General features: G+C 39.3%; 1 protein-coding gene across 10 annotated transcripts in view; it reads right to left on the bottom strand.

Annotated features, from left to right (window-relative positions):
• Positions 1-4,060: 4,060 nt before the first annotated feature.
• EYA1 (EYA transcriptional coactivator and phosphatase 1) overlaps positions 4,061-20,678 on the bottom strand; it is a 144,816-nt gene continuing 128,198 nt past the window's right edge. For all 10 annotated transcript variants that reach the window (XM_031058630.1, XM_031058632.1, XM_031058631.1 and 7 more), the window contains 6 exons: positions 16,980-17,038; positions 16,626-16,786; positions 16,312-16,426; positions 15,894-16,015; positions 13,607-13,707; positions 4,061-6,300 (listed from right to left, as the gene is read on the bottom strand). In XM_031058630.1, coding sequence (XP_030914490.1) covers positions 6,220-6,300; positions 13,607-13,707; positions 15,894-16,015; positions 16,312-16,426; positions 16,626-16,786; positions 16,980-17,038 — 639 coding nt within the window. In that variant the 3' untranslated portion in view covers positions 4,061-6,219. The remainder of the gene's footprint in view (positions 6,301-13,606; positions 13,708-15,893; positions 16,016-16,311; positions 16,427-16,625; positions 16,787-16,979; positions 17,039-20,678) is intronic.

The following is a 20,678-nucleotide window of genomic DNA, read 5'->3' as shown; positions in this document are numbered from 1 at the left end:
GAGGGGACACTGCTGGGACAGCTGACCACACTGACCAAAGGGATGTTTCCCACCATATGGCATCAGGCTCAGCATATAAAGATGGGGAATGAAGAATGAAGAGGGGGGATATTTGGAGCTATGGTGTTTTTCAAGTCACCATTATGTGTGATGGAGCCCGGCTTTCAGCTTGGAAGGCTGAACACCTGCCTGTCCATGAAATTGTGAATTAAGACCTTGTTCTGCTTTGTTTGTGTGCACAGCCTTGGCTTTAACTATCAAACTGTCTCCATCTCAACCAATGAGTTTCCTCTCTTTGACTCTTCCAGTTCTCTCCCCCATTCAAATGTGAGGGGAGTGAGTGAGTGGCTGCATGGGGCTTAGTGGTCTGATGGACTGAAACCACCGGCGGAAGGAAAACAGGTATTCAGTCCATCCAGTGGATTTTTCTGAGGAGAGCTAAGCGCACACTGGATTTGATGGTGTGAGCACATGCCTCAGGGACAGGAGCCCTGATTTATGCGCCAGCTCCCAGCACTTTCTGTACTTTGCATTAAGCAGCTACAGAGAAGCAAAGTGTTTTTGCTCTGCAAACGTCATCCTCGTATCCTTCACTGAGAGCCTGCACATTTGCACTTCTCTTTTCTTCCTCCCCCATGGAACTCCTCCAGCTCTCTGAGAGGATTAACAGCATGCAGCTCCCACATAGCTCTGGATAGGGTTGAAAACAGACCTGGCCTAAAGTCACCTGTATCCTGTGCAAGTACTCACTAATCACTAAACTTCTGCAGAGAGGGTGAACAGTGGGTGCTGCACAGGACACGGACAGATCCTGCCATGTTCCTTAGCATGAGCAGCCGCTGTCCTGCACAGGAAAGGATTCCATCCATCACTTTGGGGGCAAGATGTTGTGCCCAAGCTCCTGGTAAGGGCAGGATTTTGTGCATAGTTCTGGTTCCAGTAGCTGGTTTCAACAGCTCCTCACTGAGGCTCCCAGTTCTCTCTATGGAGAGCATGCTGGACCAGCTGAAGCCCTGGATGTCCTGCAGGTGGCCAGCCACAGTGACACTTAGCTTTACTGAGCCTGAGTCCTAACAACTCCTGGGGTGTTCTGTGGCACAGCCAAGAAATTAATTTGCCTTCCCAAACATAATTTTCTCCATTCTGGACAACTCAGCATTCTTCCTCACTCCTTGCTTTGCATTATTTTCTCCCGGATTTATTATCCTACGTGTTTCAAATCAATTTATGTTTTGTCATTTTGTTTCTAACTATTTTTCACCTTCTCTGCACGATACCATCTATCACTGCAGTCTCAGCTATTAAACTTAATGTGATATCTAGTTCTCACTTCACTCCCATGTCAAATTTGACATGACTTGGCAATGAATGAAATAAAGCGGACTGGAGCTTCCTGTGCAAATTATTCAACTCCCACTTTAGAAAACAATGCACCTGTGCATAAGAATGGAAACAGCACAGTGTCAAAGACCAGCCCTTCAGGAAGCAGCAGAGAGCAGTCCATGCAAAACATTTCTAAGTGAGGATGAGAAAAAAAACCCCAAGCCACAAATATCTCTTCCCAGCTGAGACGCTGCCAGTGCTGGTGAAGTGATGGGAAGGACAGATCTCTAATAGTATACTTGTACCTATGTCTGACTTCCACATCAACTGGCAACATCATATGGCTTCCATGAGAACTGGCATATGTGTATTTAGCTTTAGATAAATCCATATATTTTATTTTTCTTCTGCTGTTATTCTGTTACCATTAGCAGGAACAAACAGCCACTTAAAAACCAGAAATGGCACTATAGAATATTAGTAAAAAAACAACTAAAAAAATCCCCTGGTGGAAGTTTATTTATACTCGCACAAACTGAAATGCTGACAGTTACAAAGATGGATGATTTGAGTAGCCAAATGTTTATTTATCTTCATTTATCTTTCATAGCTGTGCTGGAGAACAAGAGTAAGGGGCATTTTATATTGGAAACCATTAACATAAAGTCACTTAGGCAACAGGTTCAATGATACACCATTTTATTTTGCTGTCATAACAAAGCTCAGCAACAAATATGCCTGTCTATATTTGTGTATCTAGCTATATATCTATATGTATGTATATGTATGTGTATGTGTGTGTATATATGCATATATATAGTACAGAAAAGTTCACACAGTTAAAAGGCTGTGGAGGGAATTCAGGGCATGTACTCCAGAGATTTCCATCTTTGCTGTGTCCTTTCTGGCACATGCAGGTGCATGCCAGTTCTACAGAGGCAATGGGGACAGGGCAAGAGTTTCAGGAGGAGCCAGAAGAGGGATGGCAACCAGTCCCACTTTGATTTACACCGCCCTCCCCTGAGGCCCATATTGAGCTATGTGCTGCTGTCCACCATGCTGCGGCCAACCTGCCATCCACACCATGAAGTTGGTGGGATAGGGTAGCCAAGAGGCTGTGGGACCTCTCACTGATCTCTTGTCCCATCAAATTCCTGAGCATAATCCTGAGAAGATGCTGGGGGCCCATCTAGGAGTACTGGGTGCTCCACTCAGTGACCCTTCCTGGTTACCTGCAGATCCTCTTTGCAGTTGCAGCCTTGTAATGCTCAATCCTCTTCTCTATGGTTTTTTCCAACCTGGGAGATGACTGTCTTCCCCTGGATTTTCCCATTTCCTTCTAGCCTTTTGCCTGCACAAGAGAGCTGGGCAATTTTGGTAGAGCCAGTCCCCAGCTAAGAAGAGAATGGCAAAAGTGGCAGCTGTGCAGCCTTCCCATTGACAAAGGACAGGAAGACTGGGACAGGCCTGTGCCTCTCCCTTGGCATATGACACAAAGAAACGTGTCTCTTGATATGCAGGGCAGAATTCAACACTGAGAGAACCAGAAAACTGAAGAAAAAGGCAAAAAATAATTTCTAACAATATTTTATTTGCTTGCATTGCAAGCATTTTTGAGACAAAGGTACCACTCACTGAGCATGCATTCCAGTCATGAGAGACATAAATAATAATAATTACTTTTTAAATTTCACTTTCTTGGCACTACCTCAAAGTTACATATGTGTTATTCTTAGAATAGAAACCATTACAGCTGAACATTTTTATCAGTGAGCATCTAAGAAATGGAAACTTCAAGCAGTTCTGACATGTTTCAAAAAGTGTACCGCAAGTTTATGAGCTGCCTACCTTATCTCCTTCACTCTATAGGACTCCTTGTTTTCATACAAGATTTTGATTTAAAAAGGGTTTTCATATGATGCTCCGTATAAAAAAATATTTTTCTGAGTATTTAGTTGCTCAGAAAGAAAGACACTGACTACAGGGGGCATTTAAGTGCTTACTTCATCACACTAATTTCCAGCATGATTGGTGCTGTGCTGAAAACATTTAATTCAGCTCTGGGCATGCAACTTCCATGGTGGTGCCAAGTATGTAGAAGCAGGTCCTTGGATTTGCTTCCATTTGTTAGGTCTCACTAGACCAGCAAGTGAGAGTAAGGAATAACCTGCTGGCAGCCAAGGGTCTCACTGATGGGCAGAGACGCAAAGAGGGATCTTCACCAGACCATGAGTGTACAACAAAACTATAAAACTGCTATAAAATGGTGGTCACTGGCTTTCTTCCCAATTTAAAGGGCAGCCCTGCTCTGTGCTTGGTAAAGTTAAATGCCAGTCCTGAATTCCCAGATGTTCAGGCCTGTTAAACCTTAGAGGATGGGACTTGTAGCCCTGAGTGAGATGTCTGAATGGCAGACTCATCCATTCATATGGATTGCTTTGGATGACAGAGGCACCATGAAGTTCAGGCATTTGCTGTAACTCAGAGACATTTCCAGGACACCAAGGCCTTATTCTGCACTGACCTTCTCTAGCTGCTGCACATAAGCAAAACAACTGCTGCTCATCTGACCAAGCCTTCTGTAAACTAGTTGCAAGTATTCTTTAATCTGCTTTACATCTCTGCTGGGCACCAGAAGGTGAATAATTTCTGTGTCTTGAGACAGCAAAGAGATGAGAGATGTCTCCTCATTCCCAACCCAGAGGGCAGAAATATCACAGACTTGCATACAAGACAATTGTTTAATACGTTCACAAATCAATTTTATTAATTTAAAACAAAATTAATGAAGAAAAATTCTGTACACAATTGTGGACACAACACACTTTTTGTACAATAAGGCCCAGATAAACTGTTGTTGTTTTTCAGTCCGCAAGTGACTAAAAATTGAAAAGAGCCAAAGAAAAAAAAAGACAACCAATCCCCCTGTCACTGTCTAATTTGCTTGAGGAAAGAAAAGGCTAATGATAGTCTCAATTCTAAAAACTATCCACAATGTGCTTTATGCACGTATGTGAGTCCAGCACGAGTTGCAGAACTCATACTGGGTAAAGCACACGTGCGAGTCTTGGTAAGATAAAAACCTCTCTGTTGGTACTAAGGCAATCCACAATTTTTTTTTTCTAGCAGCAATATGATTCCTCCCATAGAGAAGGGTGTTGATTTGTAGCTACATTGGTGCTCTGTAGCTTTGCAGGTAGCTGTTTCGAGGCTGGTGTTTTTTTTAAAAAAAATGAAAGAAGAGAAAACCAGAAAATTAATCACAAAGGTGAGGCTTCTTTTTAATAAGATATTTAACTGGGCCAAGGGAATTGGTACAATTCAAGCCAAAAAAAGTCAGACTAACAGTTTATTTAACCAAGTAGCTCAAAGCTTTCAAGATCAGAAAAGTCACAAATCACAGACAGACACGGTCTAGGTTTGTCCTTTAAGTTAGTACAGACAAAAGCAAATTTTAACTCCTTGGCGATAACCATTTCAGCATTTCCATTGCCGGCAATGGATGTTATATCTTAGGAAAATCTGACTCCTGGTGGAAGAGGATTAAAAAACTTAAATGTATATGAGCATTCTTGTTTAATTTTTCCAAAATATTCCCATTTCTAATTTCTAAAAATATTAGTGATGATAATTTCCTTCATTTTTGGATGAGACAAAAGCTATTCAGTACCAAGGTTCCAGTTTAAGTTACATCTTAAAATATATTTGTGTTCTTTCTCTATTACTTTATGGAATGACCTCCTAATTAATTTTTTAATACTCTAAGAAAGAGTTAATATGTTACCTTTAAAAGAGGAAACAAAAAGACAATAAAGGCCTCCTCTTCACTTGGGTTTTATCTGTATTTGCTTCAACCATGGGGGACACACAAAATCAATCTTTTCATAATCAGAGGGGGTGAGAGAAGAAAATGGCAGAGAAACAGCTGAGAACAAAACCCAATTCCTATTGACACTTGACATCCATGCTTTTGGTCTTGACAAATTTATCTAAAAAAAATCAATTATCTACATATTTATATCCAACACATTGATAAGGCACTGCACGAGTTTGTGCACATGTGGCCTCATTCTTCACCAACAAGGCATTACTATCTTTCAATAGCATTTACCTTAACAATATGTAAAAGAATCATTCATTATTACAAATTTACACAAAAAATTCTTCCTGTACATGATTGTCTCAGTGATGTACCTATTAGTTTAAATTAGACATATTTTAAACTACTCTGTAATGTGCTAAAATCAAAAGTAGTTGCTGTACCATAAGGCAAAGGCTTATAATAGCCTTTTATCCTATTATACATATCCTCAGTTATATGATGTCAAAATACAGTCTGTTCATAAATAAGTAAAGATGTACAGAGTACCCTGGGTATGAGAAACCAAAACGTAAACCTTCTTTATAAGAAAATTACTCCACTGGTATTTTGTAAAATCTCAGTCTTCATTGTGCAATCAAGTTTGCTGTGTTGAAGAAATTGTGTGTGTCACATTGAAGAGGCTAAAAGCTACAAAGCATTTGCAGGTCCTTTTTCTTTTCTTCACAGGTATGAACCTCTTATTTCCTTTTATTTTCTTCTTCTTTTTTTTTTATTTTTTTCCCATTTTATTTTTTCCTTCTCTATTTCTTTTTGGTAGCATATGTGGTAAAGATGAGTTGTTCAAACACTCGCATGGCTTATTTTGGTTGGGCTGGCAGTGCCGGAGCCAACAGCTGTTCTGAAGAAAAGGACTTGCTCCTCTGTTCACTGAAAGGGCAAGGGTTAACCCCGACTGCAGCTGTACGTCAACATGCTGAAATCACAGAGTTCTGTCGTCCAATGCTGACACAAGACACAGGCATCTCATCCACGGGCAGAAGGAGGCTCTGAGGTTTGAAAGTGCTGCTAAGCTGCTACAAGTACTCCAGTTCCAAGGCATGGTGAAGGGCCATAAGGTCAGAGTGGCTCGAGATCCTCCAAAATGGCATAGCATGCTGTGAACAGCACAGACAACATGAAAAATAACCCCAAGCATTCTGGTACTTAGACACACCCTTTGTCTTTCACGGGGATAAGAGAACACTTCGGGAGAGAGAAAAAGAGCTCTTAAAACCTCGAGTCCTTCATGTTTATGTCTGGTTCCTCTGACCCACCCCCTAAGCATAAATTCTCAATAACAGCAGATCTATTTACAATAGGAACTACAGCAAACACATCAGGAGATCATAAGGAAGGGAGGGGCTTCTAATCTCTTAATATGAAAAACAGATTTCAGAACACTGTGGAAGAAAATATTACTTCTGGAAAAAAAGAAATTAAATAACATACACATAAAGCATGTGGGTAGTTTCAGGAAGGAAACAGAAAGAAAATAAAGAAAGTGAAAGTGTTGTTTACTCTCAAAATGTATTTGGTCCTTGTAAAAAACTCCTCTTGGCAGAAGAGTTAAGAACAGAGAAATGGTGATTCAGAATAACTCATGTGTTGCTCACATCACTTTGAAAAGATTTTTATCCCAGTGGCTTGTATAACATTGGTCATTGCTAACACTGATCTTAAAGCATCTTTTCCATGTGGGACATTAAAATAAACACATCTTTTTTTCCTATTACTTGTAATAAAATCTGTCTGGAGCACAAATACTTCTGCAAAGAACCTGAATAAACCAAAAACACAAATCCCAGGAAAAAGCACAGATTACCTCATTAATGAAGGGTAAAAATCTGCTTAAGAACTACCTTCATACTTGAAAATGGGGGTTATAATGTCAACAAGAACTTTTGCATAAATTAAAAAATAAGAAAAAAGAGCTTTTGTCAGGAAATTATTCTCTAAATCCAATAGGAAAATAGTTTCAATTCAACAGTATTCTGAAGGCTAACACTATTGTATTCACCTTTTCATCGGATCAGTTTGTGTCCTGACATCTTTAGGAGGCAAACCACAAGCAATTAATTATCACATTAGCTTCTAAGTTTCCCAACCACTTTTATCTATGATTTTCCAAAGAGGCTTTCATCATCCTACTTCAGCAGCTCCTGAGTAAATTCCTAATTCCACTGAAATCAGTGGCAAAACTCCATCTCCTCTGTCACTTTTATTCTGCTCTCCTTTTTTCATTCTGGTCTTCTCAAATTCTAAGTTAGAGAAAAAATTTGAAAACAATGTTAAACCCACTGATTCCAGCTGCAAATTTAGTGTAATTTCTGTACCTGTCTGAGAAGGCAAAGACCTTAACACTCAGCCTATCACATCCTCTTTGATATAACACTCCTGATTAGAATGAAGATGCAATATGTATCAACACGTACCCACATTCAGAGTATGCCCAGCTTCTAGAGCAAAGGAATTTCCTCAGGAAGAAAACAAAATGACCCCTAAGAAAACACCATTGTAGCAGTTTCTGTTCTGCCTTGCTTTGCTCTAGTGTGTTAGAAAGCCTTGAGAAACAGCTGATTGAATTTCAGCTTGAAGATAAATTCATGAGTGATGGCTGACAATGGAGAGAACAAACCAAACAAAATCCAGAGACACAATAGAGGCATTAAAAAAAAAAAAAAGCTCATGATATTTCCAAAACACTTTTATAGATGGATCTTTTCCTTAAGAAGGAAATGGTAAACACTACAACATTTTTTTCCCCTACATCTTCAATCTGGACTTCCACGGTACTGTCTCTATGCTCCACCAACTACAGAAAGCAGATGCAGTTAGCTCACTCAGTTACAACTCCACGTCCCAGGGTCTTTCTTCCCTGTTACATTATACAGGCAGCCTACCCTCTGTGCTCTGTCAGGCCTGACACTGCTGCTTTCCAACTCACAGATTTCCTAAAGATGAACTTCTTGCATCATGTTCAGGAAATGAACCAGCAAGAGCAATACGAAATAAAAATTGCTAGTCATGCCATTCTCTGGATTTTGCAAAAGCTTTTGTGCACCTATCTGTAACTTAGGCTGCAAGATCTCTCTGGCAGAATTTGAAATATCTGATAGAGATACTACATCAAGCACAAAGAGTCATGGGTTTGTGCTTGCAGCAGGTCCACGCTGTGTTTGCCAGGTGACTGCACAGGCCGGCGATGCTCAGCAGTGCTGCCTCCTTTTCGTGGGAGGTGGCAGCTTCCCTCTTCTCTCTCAACCCCCTGTCAGGTGGGACACAGCTGGTCTCCCTGACAGCCAGCCATAGCTCCCTGCTCCTCCTCTCAGTCAGCTTGGCAGCAGGTCTGCTTTAGCCACTGGGCCAGGGAGGTGTAAACAGCATACCTGTGATGTGGCTGGCAAAGACTTTAGTGGACACCTGCCTATGCAAAGAGTCTCTGCAGAAACCAAGAGTCAATGACATGGATGCCCTCCAAGGTCAGGGAGCAAACCAATGAATAGGGAGAGCTATAGGAATAAATTCTTGGCTTCCAGCTCCCACTCCATGCAGCTCCAGATTTATACTGCTTCCCTAGTAACAACCTCAGCAGCACAGAGCATACACATAGCAGGCTGATAGAGCAGTTAAAGACTCTGATTGATTTAACAGAAGGTTTAGCTTCTGCTAAATCAAATTACAGCACCTTGTGCTAGATGCACATGTGCAATATCGAGTTTTGGATTACCCTGTTTATGGGTCAGCTGTTGATGGTCAGATTTTAAACCAAAACTGTTAGCAGTCATTATTTTGACCATATATTTCTAGCTCAAATTCAGTTAAGTGTCCTCTGCTTTATTTATGTCTGTCTGTCTGTCTGTCTGTGAAAGGAGTATACCTAAATTTACTCCATGCAGTTACAGCTGCGAAGTGTGGAATGACAATAGAGAATCTCATGAAAAAAGGAGGTTGTGTAAATCTCAGGATTATAATTATTTTCAGTTCTCCTTCATGTAGGTCTAAAGGCCAGCTGCGCACTCCTGAGAAATAAAGCATGCCAGGAACATGGTGGCTGCATGGGGCTGGAATCTGCTCTGATGTCCTCAGCATGGCTGAACGTGGCCAATTCAGATTTCTATCAGTCTGACCCTACACTACAGCCTTCAGAGCTGTGAGGAGGGGAAACAAACCTGATACAGCTCTCTATATATCTGTATGTTTGTGTGTATATATAGAGCCTCACGCATACGTGTTCATATATATGCCTGTGTTTTCATGAGGCATGTATGATAATTTTCACTCCATCTAAGATAATGATTGTATGAAACTAGAACCTTTAAAGTAACAAAATTATCATACAAAACCTTATCTATTATTCCTCTATTAACATGCATTGTGGATTCACAACTATTCAGCCACGTCAAAAGTGGCAACACACCCATGAGATGGAAGTACATTTCCTCTTGCCAAATGATTTGAGCTCATTTGAGAGAGCAAGAGATCCTTTGTATGTATCTGTACTAAATATTGCCTTTAAAAAGCCATCCCTGCCAATACTTAGCACACCCCTGTCATGCAGAATGCTTCTATTCTGAGCCAAGCAAGAAATGCTAATCTCACATTTGCTGCTGCGGGAGAATGGATGACAAATGCTAACCACTAATAAATAGGTGGTGAAACCGGATGCATTCGTATCTAATGGAACCCTAAGTCTACTATTTCAACATATTCCAAGTAAATATGAAGCATTTGTCTTTTAAAAATCATGAATTGTTTGGCAGATGATACTGAGTAATAAAACATCTATGAACTTTTAAATTATTTGATTTTGATGACAGTTTGAAATTAAATATGGTGGCAAAATTTTGGTTTTAGTGTAAAAAGCATAAAAAATGAAACTACAAATTTAGTAAGCCTAAGAATTAGAGTATTATTAAATAATCTAAGACATTAATCTATTTTATTTCTGAAATAGAAGTAATTTTATTTTCAGTGTGTAACTACAAAATGTACAAAACTTCAGCTATTTTACTCCACAAAATAGTGTTGCTATTAATACATATGCAAAACAAATCCATATTTTGATAGTAACACCAAAAAGTCCAGATTACACTTTATCCTCCTTCCTTTAAATGAATACATATTTATGCAAAAAAACTTACTCCTGAGATTTGTGATGGATTTGAATAGAAAACTCATCAGTTTTTGTCATCTTTCACGGTATTTTTATTGTATTCCTGCCAGATTTGCTAAGCGGCTGTCTTTACTTCCTACCCCAAACCTGACCAGCACAGTGTGACTCTGAGCTTAAAAGCAGTGGCATATTGGATACCCATTTATATTCTATTTATTGCTCCACAAAGATTTATGATTTTTCCTCCCAGGCAGCATGACCAATTTGGAGACAAAGGAGAAGCCCATTTGCCTAGGCTCTCCCGAATCACCTGATGTAAAATCCAGCTCCTCAGTGCAGAGGAGCCTTTGTCTCATCTCACAAATTAGAAATCCTTTGGAGAATTCTCCTAAGCAGAAAAACTCAGGAGCTGGGGTTTTTCTGTCTTATTAGTATTTCCTGAATGTGTCTCCAAAGGCAAAGGCAAAAGATGAGCACAAAACACAACAGAACAAAATAACCTCCAAAACCAAAACACAAAACAAAGCAAAGCAAAATGCCGAGACAATGGAGTCTCTGGCAGAAACCCCCAGACCCTTGTACTGAGAACAGCTGTGTCACCACAGTGGCACTCTGAGGTGACAACACTGGTGTCAGTAGCTCCAGAGCACCCTTTGGACTTTCACACTGGCTTCTCTCTGCCCTCCTCTCCCTCTTTTCCTGGGGAAGCTGATATGAAGGTAGCAACCTTTGTGTGAGCGAGCCCTGGTGTTACAGCCAAGCTCACGGGCTGCTGCACTGACCCAGAAGGGTTCGATCATTCCTCAATCCACAGTGCAAACATCCCAAGAGTTTAATTTTCTCATCAAATATTTTGCTGGAAGTGACAGCTAAACAAAGGTGTCAATATCATAGTTTGACTAATGCTACCAGAAATGTAACAGTGTGCAGTTTGCTGTGTATTATGTTTACTTACATCAACCAAAAGAGGCATTTTATGAACAAACTGTTTATCCTAAAAATGTTTCTCAATAAAGCAATGATCTTTTAAGTGGCATTAAGAAATTTTTATTATTGAATTTTTATACTAATGACAATAATAAAAAGATTTTAAAAGTTTCTTTTATATTCCTACCATTGTATTGACTCAATATTTTCCATGAGTGAAGGACATACATGAAAACCTTGTTTTATGATGAAGGAATTTATAAATTATTGGTAAATTATTTTTAATAATTTAACCTTAACTTTCTTACCTCCTAAGCTGAAAGTTCAACCTCTTTTTAATCCACTGAATGAACATAGAATAAAAAAAATCTCTAATTAAATAGGCTTGAATTTATATGCTCACTTGAAAAGACTCATTACAGTTTACATGTAAACCATGAAGTGCTGTCCAAAGAAGGTTGTACTGTTTATGGTCTAAATAGTGTAAAGAAACACACATATTTTAATGGCTTCACCTCAGGCCAAAGCCCTACAGAAAACTGCTGTGCAAAGGGTAACAGAAGACCTGTACCTTCTCTGGAGAAGGCCACAAAACCTGACATGCTGACGGGAAGCAGGGCAAGAAGGAACCAGCTACCAAAATCCAGGGGTAAGCATGACAATCGGGTACATCACAGGACAGTTATGCCACTCTGGATTGAGATGCTTTGGGTAGTTTTGGAGAGGCAAAGCTTCTGTTTTGTTTGTATGCTCACCAGAGAAGGTTTCTACTCCTGCAGGATGTGAAGGAAAAAACTAAAAAGGCAAATCCTGCATTCACAGTGTGAAATGGTGATTTCTTATTTGGTGGAGTAAGAAGCAGGACAAGAATCACAGAAGCATTTTCTTAAATCAGATTGATACTTTATGCAGAAAGGCAGGGCTGCTGGTCTACTTATTGACTTCTCTGGCATCGCTGCAGCAGATAATTTAATCCAGAGAATCTAACATGCCTTCAACCTGAAAATTCCTTCCACCAGGAAAGAATATACACAAGTAATTGCACAAAGGAACTTTCTATACTGCTACTCCTCTTAGCGACTGGAAAGGCTTTCTCTTATGCTTTTCTGAATCATGTTTCCTGTTGAAAAAAGCATTGGAATAGATAATGTTACCAAAAGGACTACTCCTGCCATTATCATATACAACACTATTTCACCGAGCAACAGAAAAGGAACAAAGAGAAGGAATTTTTTTTGCCCCCTGATCTTAAATACAGCTTTTAAAATGTAATCATTTGCAGCGGGAAAACATTTCTCTGCAAAGATGAAAGGCATTTCTGAAGGAGAAAGGAGCAAACTGTTCCCGCCAGTCCGCCAAAGGGATATATGAAACTGAGACTCTGCAAAGTGCTGGGACGAGCCGGGAACCTACCCGCCAGGCTTCAGGGACACAAAACCCAGATTTCATGAAGCAAAACCAGTCAATGGTTGTTAAAACGCCATGTGGACTAATTAGTTTCACTTCTCCAATTTAGAAAGTCACAGTGGAAAGAGATAGAAGTATCACAGAGAGTTTTGTGGTGAAAAAGCAGCTGTGTAAAAGCAATTTATCTGTGAAAGGAAGCAAGAACAAAAATGCCCATTTTCCTGCTCTTTCTCCTATTTTTCAAATAGCCAAGGTTATGCCTCATTCCTCCAAGCAAAGAGTGTGTATCTGCAGACTACCTAGGGTAGTTTTGTTAGCCAGTCTACAAATAAAGTCTATTATTTGTGAATGGGAAGTGTTGCTTTTTATAAGCTTAATTCACATTGAAAAAAAAAGTGAATTTTTCCCTTCTCAGTGGGAAGCAAAAAATAATAGACAGTCAAATAGTATCCTCTGCTCAGTTATCTGAGATTATGAATGCATGCCAAGCCACAGGTTGTTGTTTGAATGAAGAATCAAAATTATGGACACACAAGAAAACGGAAATTCCTGTCTACCTACTCCAGTCCTACATGTCTTTTTAAGGTGTGACATATACGTGTTTCATACAGTCAAACAGCATACTGCCTTTGATCACTAAGAATCACCATATTTTGCTTACATTCATAACATCCTATGTGGTATTTTGGGTTGCCAAGGAAAACAGAACTGTTAGTTCTTGGCACAAAAGCCAGGGCCCATTTTCTGGCCCCTTTTTGAAATGCATCAAACATACATAGTTTAATGTGTCTTTTGGAGAACAGCAGGGCAAATCATTATCTATAGCCTTACCTGGTTTTCTACTAGATAGAGTCAACACAGATTTTATAAGGCAAAGATATCCAACCTAAATGTCAGTGCATGCTATGCCATGCTGAAGAAAAGACAATTTTCCAGACTCTTGAAACCAACTCTCACCAAAAGAAGGTCATTACCTTTTTTGCTCCTTGTTCTTCTTCGACACCATCTCCTATAACAACATACACTACTTTTCTTCCAAATCTTTGAATTATTCGCTCAAAACAACTTTCCTTTCCTGAAAGAAAAAGATCAGACTATTCAGGGTAGATGGTGATGGGATGTCATCAAATAAATAACTTTTTAGCCTGGATCTCCCCAACCCTTGGAATTCTTAAGTAGAGCTACAACAATGAGAAGAGTCTGTCCCTCAGGATGGTGTATCAAGGCTGGTTGCAGCATAAACAGCATACTAGAGGTGCACAATATGACCTTTCTTGTCTCATTCCCTAATATGACACAGGTTTTGTGGGGAATTTCACCACCAGGAGAATTATCTACCATTTGTTTAAGACTAGTAGCATGATTTGAGTAAATTGATTGAAGCTGAGTTGAAATTCTAGCTTTTTCTCCAAAATCTGTGGCATGATTAATCACAGCTCCTAAAACAGTAGTACCTTGACTTGGAAGGCCATTCAAAAGATTAAGATTTAAAAGCCTGTAATCCAATACATAGGCCATGTCCTTGATCCTGCACTGGGATCCATTCATATAGGTCCTTCCTTCCCTGCACACACCTAGGGAAATGATCTCAGTGCTCCAGCCCTATGCACAAGTACCATAGAAACACAGAAATGTTAAGGGTTGGAAGGGACCTTAAACTCATCTATTCCCCTGGCATGTACAGGGACACTCCCACTGTAATAAGTTATTTAAGGTTATCCAAGGTTATCCAGGTCTTCCAAGGCCTTGCCCCACCAGGTCTTGAACACTGCCAGGGTTGTGGCATCCACAACGTCCCTGGGCAACCTGTTTCAATGCCTCACCATCCTTACAGTTAGGAATTTCTTCCTAATAGCTAACCTACGTTTCTTCTCTTTCAATTTGTACCCATACTGGAAAGTTTCAGGTATGGTACTGAGAAGACAAAAGAAAGAAAAACCCTAAAATTGGGTCTTCTCAAGTGTCCCCATTATGAAAGGTCACTTTAGTCTGGCCATGGGACATGCTAACCAGAGTGTCTACAGCAATGGATGGAAAAACTGTGGTTTATAAAATAGTTATTTCAGCTAAAGAAAAATAAAAGCGTAAGAAAAAGTAGGCTGGAAATTAAATGAAGTTTTCTAGACATTAAAGAACCCAAACTACTTAATGATAACATTTAACAGTAGCACCAGGGATAAGAAACCTCCAACACTAAGTTGAAACAGTGTTTGAATATTACTAACCACACCATGTTACAAAAATCTCATGGTTTCCTGTGACAGTCACTGACAGAGCACATTTTACCAAAACCACCCTTCTATCCCATATATGTGAAGTCACAAGTGAAGATTTATTAAAATATGTTTTAATTAAAATGTGTATTTAAAGCATTATATTTCAAAGCTATAATTTACTATAAAGTTTTGATAGAGGGCACTATAACTTTTATATTCAGGAAAATTTTTAAATATTTTATGGGAATGCTTGCAAATTTCTCTGTAAAACTATGAAACAATTTTTGTTTTGTCTTGTTTAAAAAAAAATCAAAAATATCCCACCATTTGAGTTTGCTGTATTATACTTAAGATACTTGAGTACACACGAAAAATGTGTTCTTGTAGCCCACAATTATGAGGGAATCTGAGACAGAACAGATATGTCATAATCACATTAAAACTACAAACACCATTGCCATCTGGTCTGAGGTACTTCTACATACTCAGAATAACATCTTTTATACTGAACCAGAAAACAGAAATAAACATTTGCCTGGCTGAAGCTTATTACAGTCAGTATGAAGAAACTTAAATAATTACATTTTGCAGCAAAACATTCTTGCTTCTGGTAAATTGTTTACCAAAATTTTCTCTGGAGCCCATGAAAGCAAATAAGCCAGGGCTTACCTTTACAGAATTTCTCCTACTGCTGCTCCAGGGAGACTTCAGTGTTCTGTACTTACCACCTATTAAAAACCCTTCTCAATTGCTACACAGCCCCACAGTTTTGAGAAATGATGAAAAAAAAGCATTATTTTTAACATTTCTTCCTAACAGAGACTGTACCACTGTTAATAGAGCTATAAAAAGCTTTCTGTGCTGGATCATCACACATTCAAAAAGCACTTTTAGGATGCTTTAGCAATGTTTCATGAGGATCAGGTGTTACGAATCTCTGTATTTGCTACAGTGAAAGCAAGTTAGAATTAAATATAGACTACAATAGCTTTTCTTTTTGGAAATACAGCTTTAAATGTATCACAACATGATGAAAATAGCTCACCTATTTTAGTTGCACTGTAAATATTCTCTATGGGAAATACAACCCCTAGTCCGTACAACAAGACTTTTGCCAGAGCTGGAATTAGCTGAGTAGTTGTTACAAGAATGTTCACACAATTTGTCCTACAGAAGAGAAAATGCAAATATCCTTTTTTAACAATACAGAAAGAAACCAAAACAAAACAATAGAAGGAAAATCTTACCCCTCCCATCAGAGCCCCTCAACATTATTATTACCACTTAAAAAGAACATTTTTTTTTTTACCACTGTATCGAGGAACAAGGTGCAGCACGGTCAGATCAGAATAAGAAATGAGGGTAAGGTCCTCCAGCTTCAGCATTTTGCCCACCACACCAGACAGCCTCTTCCAGATCATCCTCAGACATGCTAGAGCTTCCTTCCTACTCTTTATACTCACCTCGAATGTATGAGGGTGAGTGCTTTCAGTGCAAGTGTTAACCAAGAATCTGTCAAAGCTTCAATTTCTGCTCTCAGTTGTAACCAAGCCTCTCTTTTTGCTGGACCAAGAAGACCTGTGGAGTAGACAAGGGCATGTCTGCACTGGTATTAAGCAGCGCTCTGTCATTTTCCTTTGCTTTCACCAGCTCAGACAATTTCCTGCACTCTGCAAACTAAGCAGCTCACTAAACACTCCTAGAAAGGAGTAGAAACCAGTTCCTCCCATTTACCACCTAATAATCCATGTTTGTTAGACACTACAGAGTCACTTGCCTCCAACGTTGTTTTTGTAGGTGTTGTATATTTCTTTCACTCGTCTGTAGCGGAAGGCCAGTTTCCGCATCCAGTCCACCCCTCCGCGCACGCCGGTGGCCAGGCACAGGTTGGCGCTGGTGGCAGCCGCGGGAAAGCCGTCGGTTCCGAAGTTATACGTGCTAGGTAGAGATAAAAAACCCCACGGATTAATAAAAGGCAACAGGCTGCACTGAACCACCAGCTACCCACTTGGCTGGGTTGCAAAGAAGACAGCTAAAAGAGAGCAGGCTACTGTGAGCATTCCAGCAGCCCATCCCTCGCCCAGAAAGGGATTTGCAAAGCAACTTTTTATCTTAATGAGTTCTTCTGTACCTTAAGTCTTGACCGTTGTCATCCGAAGACACGTCGTCAATGTGAACCTGGTCGCATTCCTAAGATGACAGAAAGATTTTATAATTTTCTTGAGTTTGCAGACCTTGACAACAAAGCTATAAAAAAAATCTATGACCAATCTAGTCATCAGGGATATTTTTAATTGTGGAAATCAGTAGATGGCAGTCTTGTTAAAACAACTATTTTACCTATTCCTTGTGCTCATTTCTTAGAATAAATGCACACCATCATTAGCTACTACTGTTAAATGGCTTTCCAAAAACACATTTTTGTGTTTAGAAAGGAAAGTGGTTAAAAACAATTAGCATATGTGTTCCATAAACGTTCTTGTAGCCTTTCAGGTACCTTAAAACATCATGCTGCTCAAAGCTGACTCAGTCAGTGCATAAGTGTAACTGAAACCAGACATTTTGGTAAATGTAACATATTAGAAAAATTAAACCTGATGCTAACCGCCAATGAAATTATGACCTCTGATTGCTGTTGAGCCACACACCAACACAGCCTGAGGCCAGTGTTTCAGAGGAGTGCAGATGAAAAATCTGTTCCTAGTTTGCCATTCATTTGAGAGTTGTGAGTTTCCTTCTCTCTCTTTGGTCTTAGTGCATGAAAGCAGCATGCAAAGATGAAGAAAATCTGAACAGAAATACCCAAACCAAACTATCTTTCTTCAGCTGCTTTTCTGCAAACTAACACAATATATTAAAAATTAGCTTTCTCCATCACTAAATTAAAAATTGCAATGTCTATCATTTATCCACAAAAAAATCCATTAAAACATTACTATTAACATTTTAACTGTTGGCAGGAAAACAAATAAACCTCTGACACTTTAGATCAATATCAATTCAATGCTTGTAACAATAAGGGATTTCAATTATTTTAATAATTTCCTCCTCTCTCTCCTAATGTGAAGTCCTATAACAAGTATGATCTATTTTAAAGATGAAAATGCTGCAATTCTTTATTTTTGTGTTGCTTTCCTCTGAACAAATTTTTCTCTCTCCATGGATTTGTGAGGAAGGGAGGGAAGATAGAAGTGGAAAGAAACTCAAACCAGCTGTTCCCTAACAGAATTAAAATCATGACCCTCAACCCTTTTTCTAAAACATCTATTTTCCAGCCAACCCTCTCCCAGCAAGCAGCAAGCTCCAAGGAGGAAAAGACTTTGACCCTGTAACCTTCTCCTCCTCTCCTGAGGTCAACAACCTCAGATAAGAAAAAAGCTGAAGAAGCCTATGTGGCCTCACATGGTGGCTGTGGATTCTAGATTTTTTAAAACATTGGTTTACAAAAAAAGCCTCAGAACCTTGAAATGTTTTGAAGAACAAGGTGTGGTCTTTTGCACTTGTACAACATATTCTTACTGTAATGCTTACTCTTCTGTATTTTATGCATAGGTAGCTTGTGCTAAAGAGAGAGGTAGGAGTGACAACCAGCACAGGAGAGACAATACTAGATTTGCTCATATTTAACCAGCATATAGTGAATTTCCCCCTTAGGCAGACAAAATGCAGTAGATCTACAGACACAGCTGAAACTGCAAGTGTGAGCATATGCTGCCAGGCTTTGAAAATCAACTTGGCTGAAAAAAGAGCCAGAAGCTTCTTCAGCAAGTTATCAAATTCACACAATTTTTTACTGTTTTTCTGTTTAAAACCTAGAGTAAATGCCCATCCAAATGCATACCACATTAACAATTCAAATATGAGCTGAGTATAAGCTAAAGAAGCAACACCCTCCTGAATTCATTAGTTTCCCACTTTAGTTACTCTTCTATTGCTCAGTGATTTCTCCTTCCCCAGCTTAGAAACTATGAATGACAACTGCAGCAAGCTGCTGGAGAAGAGGACTCAAAATAGAAATCTGTGAAAAAGAAACTTTTTTTTTTTGTAACCACAAAACTAAAGGAAGGAGTAGAAGCTCATCTTCTCAAAGGAGCAGATGGAAGAAGGAATAACTCAAAAAACTTCCAAACTCAATTCTCTCAGGGAAAAGACAGAGGAAGGAAGAATGAGGCCACTACATCTTAGATACCACAGTTAGAGAGAACCTGGGGACTTGGAGCTTTAATTCACAGTGCAAGATCTTGGGACCATCACAAGCCTTGGATCATGATATTCTCCCTTTCTGTCTAACCACTTCCATGGGTACGTAGAGAGAACCGCAGTGATACATTAGAAATAGAAATTGTAGCATCAAAAGAAAGAATTATTTTGGAGAGAAAAGCCCAGAAAATAAATCCCAGACTAAAATCTGGTAGGGCAAAGGTATAGAAACAGTGTCAAGAAAGCAAGAAAAAGGAATAAAATGTCACAAGCACCAGAAATTTCAGACAAAATACTGACTATAATAAAAGAGAGATAGTGTCCTCTTTTGTCAGGAATAAAAGAAGGAAAAAAGGCAGGAAGGGAACAAAGCACAAGAGATACATGTTATAATTTGGAAAGGATTAAAGCCCAGTGTGATTGACACTATGTTACAGCTAAAGGGAGGTCACAAACAGTGCACGACTGTTTTGTTCCTTTTGAGTGGCAGGGCACGGCTTTGAGGCTAAATGTGAGCTTTGAGTGCCCGGTATTTTTTCACGCTGTCTAGCTGACTCAGACTTTGGGCTAATGAGTGATGGCTGCATTTTTCCACCCTTGAACATGGTGAGGAAAAACATTCATTTAGCATTTGCTCTTTTAGCAGGGAAGTTATTGAGGAGTAATTCTTCAAAGAAGCCAATTACCCTCCCATCATTAATTGATGTGGTCCATTCTTCCATCAGAACCCCTTGCATTTGTTTCCACCTGCTTGGTTGGTGTGGAACACTCTATTTGTGAGCCACCTGAGACACTGCTCAGTCCTCTGATTAGCTATAAGCAAGCACACACAGAGTCAACAACTTAAAATAGCAGTCAGCTCAATATGCACCACAATCAGGGATATGGTAAAACTGCTCAAAAAATAAAGCATGCCCTTCAAACCAGAACATTTCCCCAAAGGTGTATATATACTCATAGACTCTAAAATCCTCGAGTACTTCTCAGAAAAGCTTCTGAGAGGGAAGCTGACTTATAGCTAAATGGCCATCCAGAAAAAAAAGAAAAAAGTTTGTTTGCAGGCGCATCATTTCAAACTTTCACAAATGTATTTGACATTTTTGTAAAATTTTCATAGGAAATACAGTACTAGAATTCTCCCCCTAATTCTCTGGCAAAGCGATATCTGAAACCAATACTGAGAATCCCTGTAGAAACACTGTTATTTATGCAGATGTATTTTATTATGACATGATCAGTTCAGCAGTCAAGTCCAAAGCAGAAAATGAAAATTGTGGGATTCTCTTAAAATAGGCTGAATTGGCAAATAAGGAGCAAAATATCCTGTGGCTTACACATAAAGCCTATGCAGCTAGCTGTGTTTTGCTCCTAAACGTGTTGACCTTGCAGCTTCAGTGTATCCAGTTTGAAATCTTCAGGAGGAACTACAAGTGCTAACATGTTTGTACTGAAGATTTGTATTTCAGCCAGACAGGCTGAGATGCAGCTCTGCACTTTCAGATCAATCCCTGGAAAGCAAAATGCACTTGGTATTGTTTAGAAATAACATTTTGAGGGAAAATGGGATTGTCAGCATGTGTAACCTGGCAAATCTACCAATAGTAGCTTAAGAAGTTCCTGCCCATGCTGT

The sequence above is a fragment of the Geospiza fortis genome, unplaced genomic scaffold, assembly GCF_000277835.1.
Source record: "Geospiza fortis unplaced genomic scaffold, GeoFor_1.0 scaffold121, whole genome shotgun sequence".
Taxonomy (NCBI): Eukaryota; Metazoa; Chordata; class Aves; order Passeriformes; family Thraupidae; genus Geospiza; species Geospiza fortis.
Note: the sequence above shows the minus strand (reverse complement) of the source record. Positions and strands in the feature narration are given on the sequence as shown.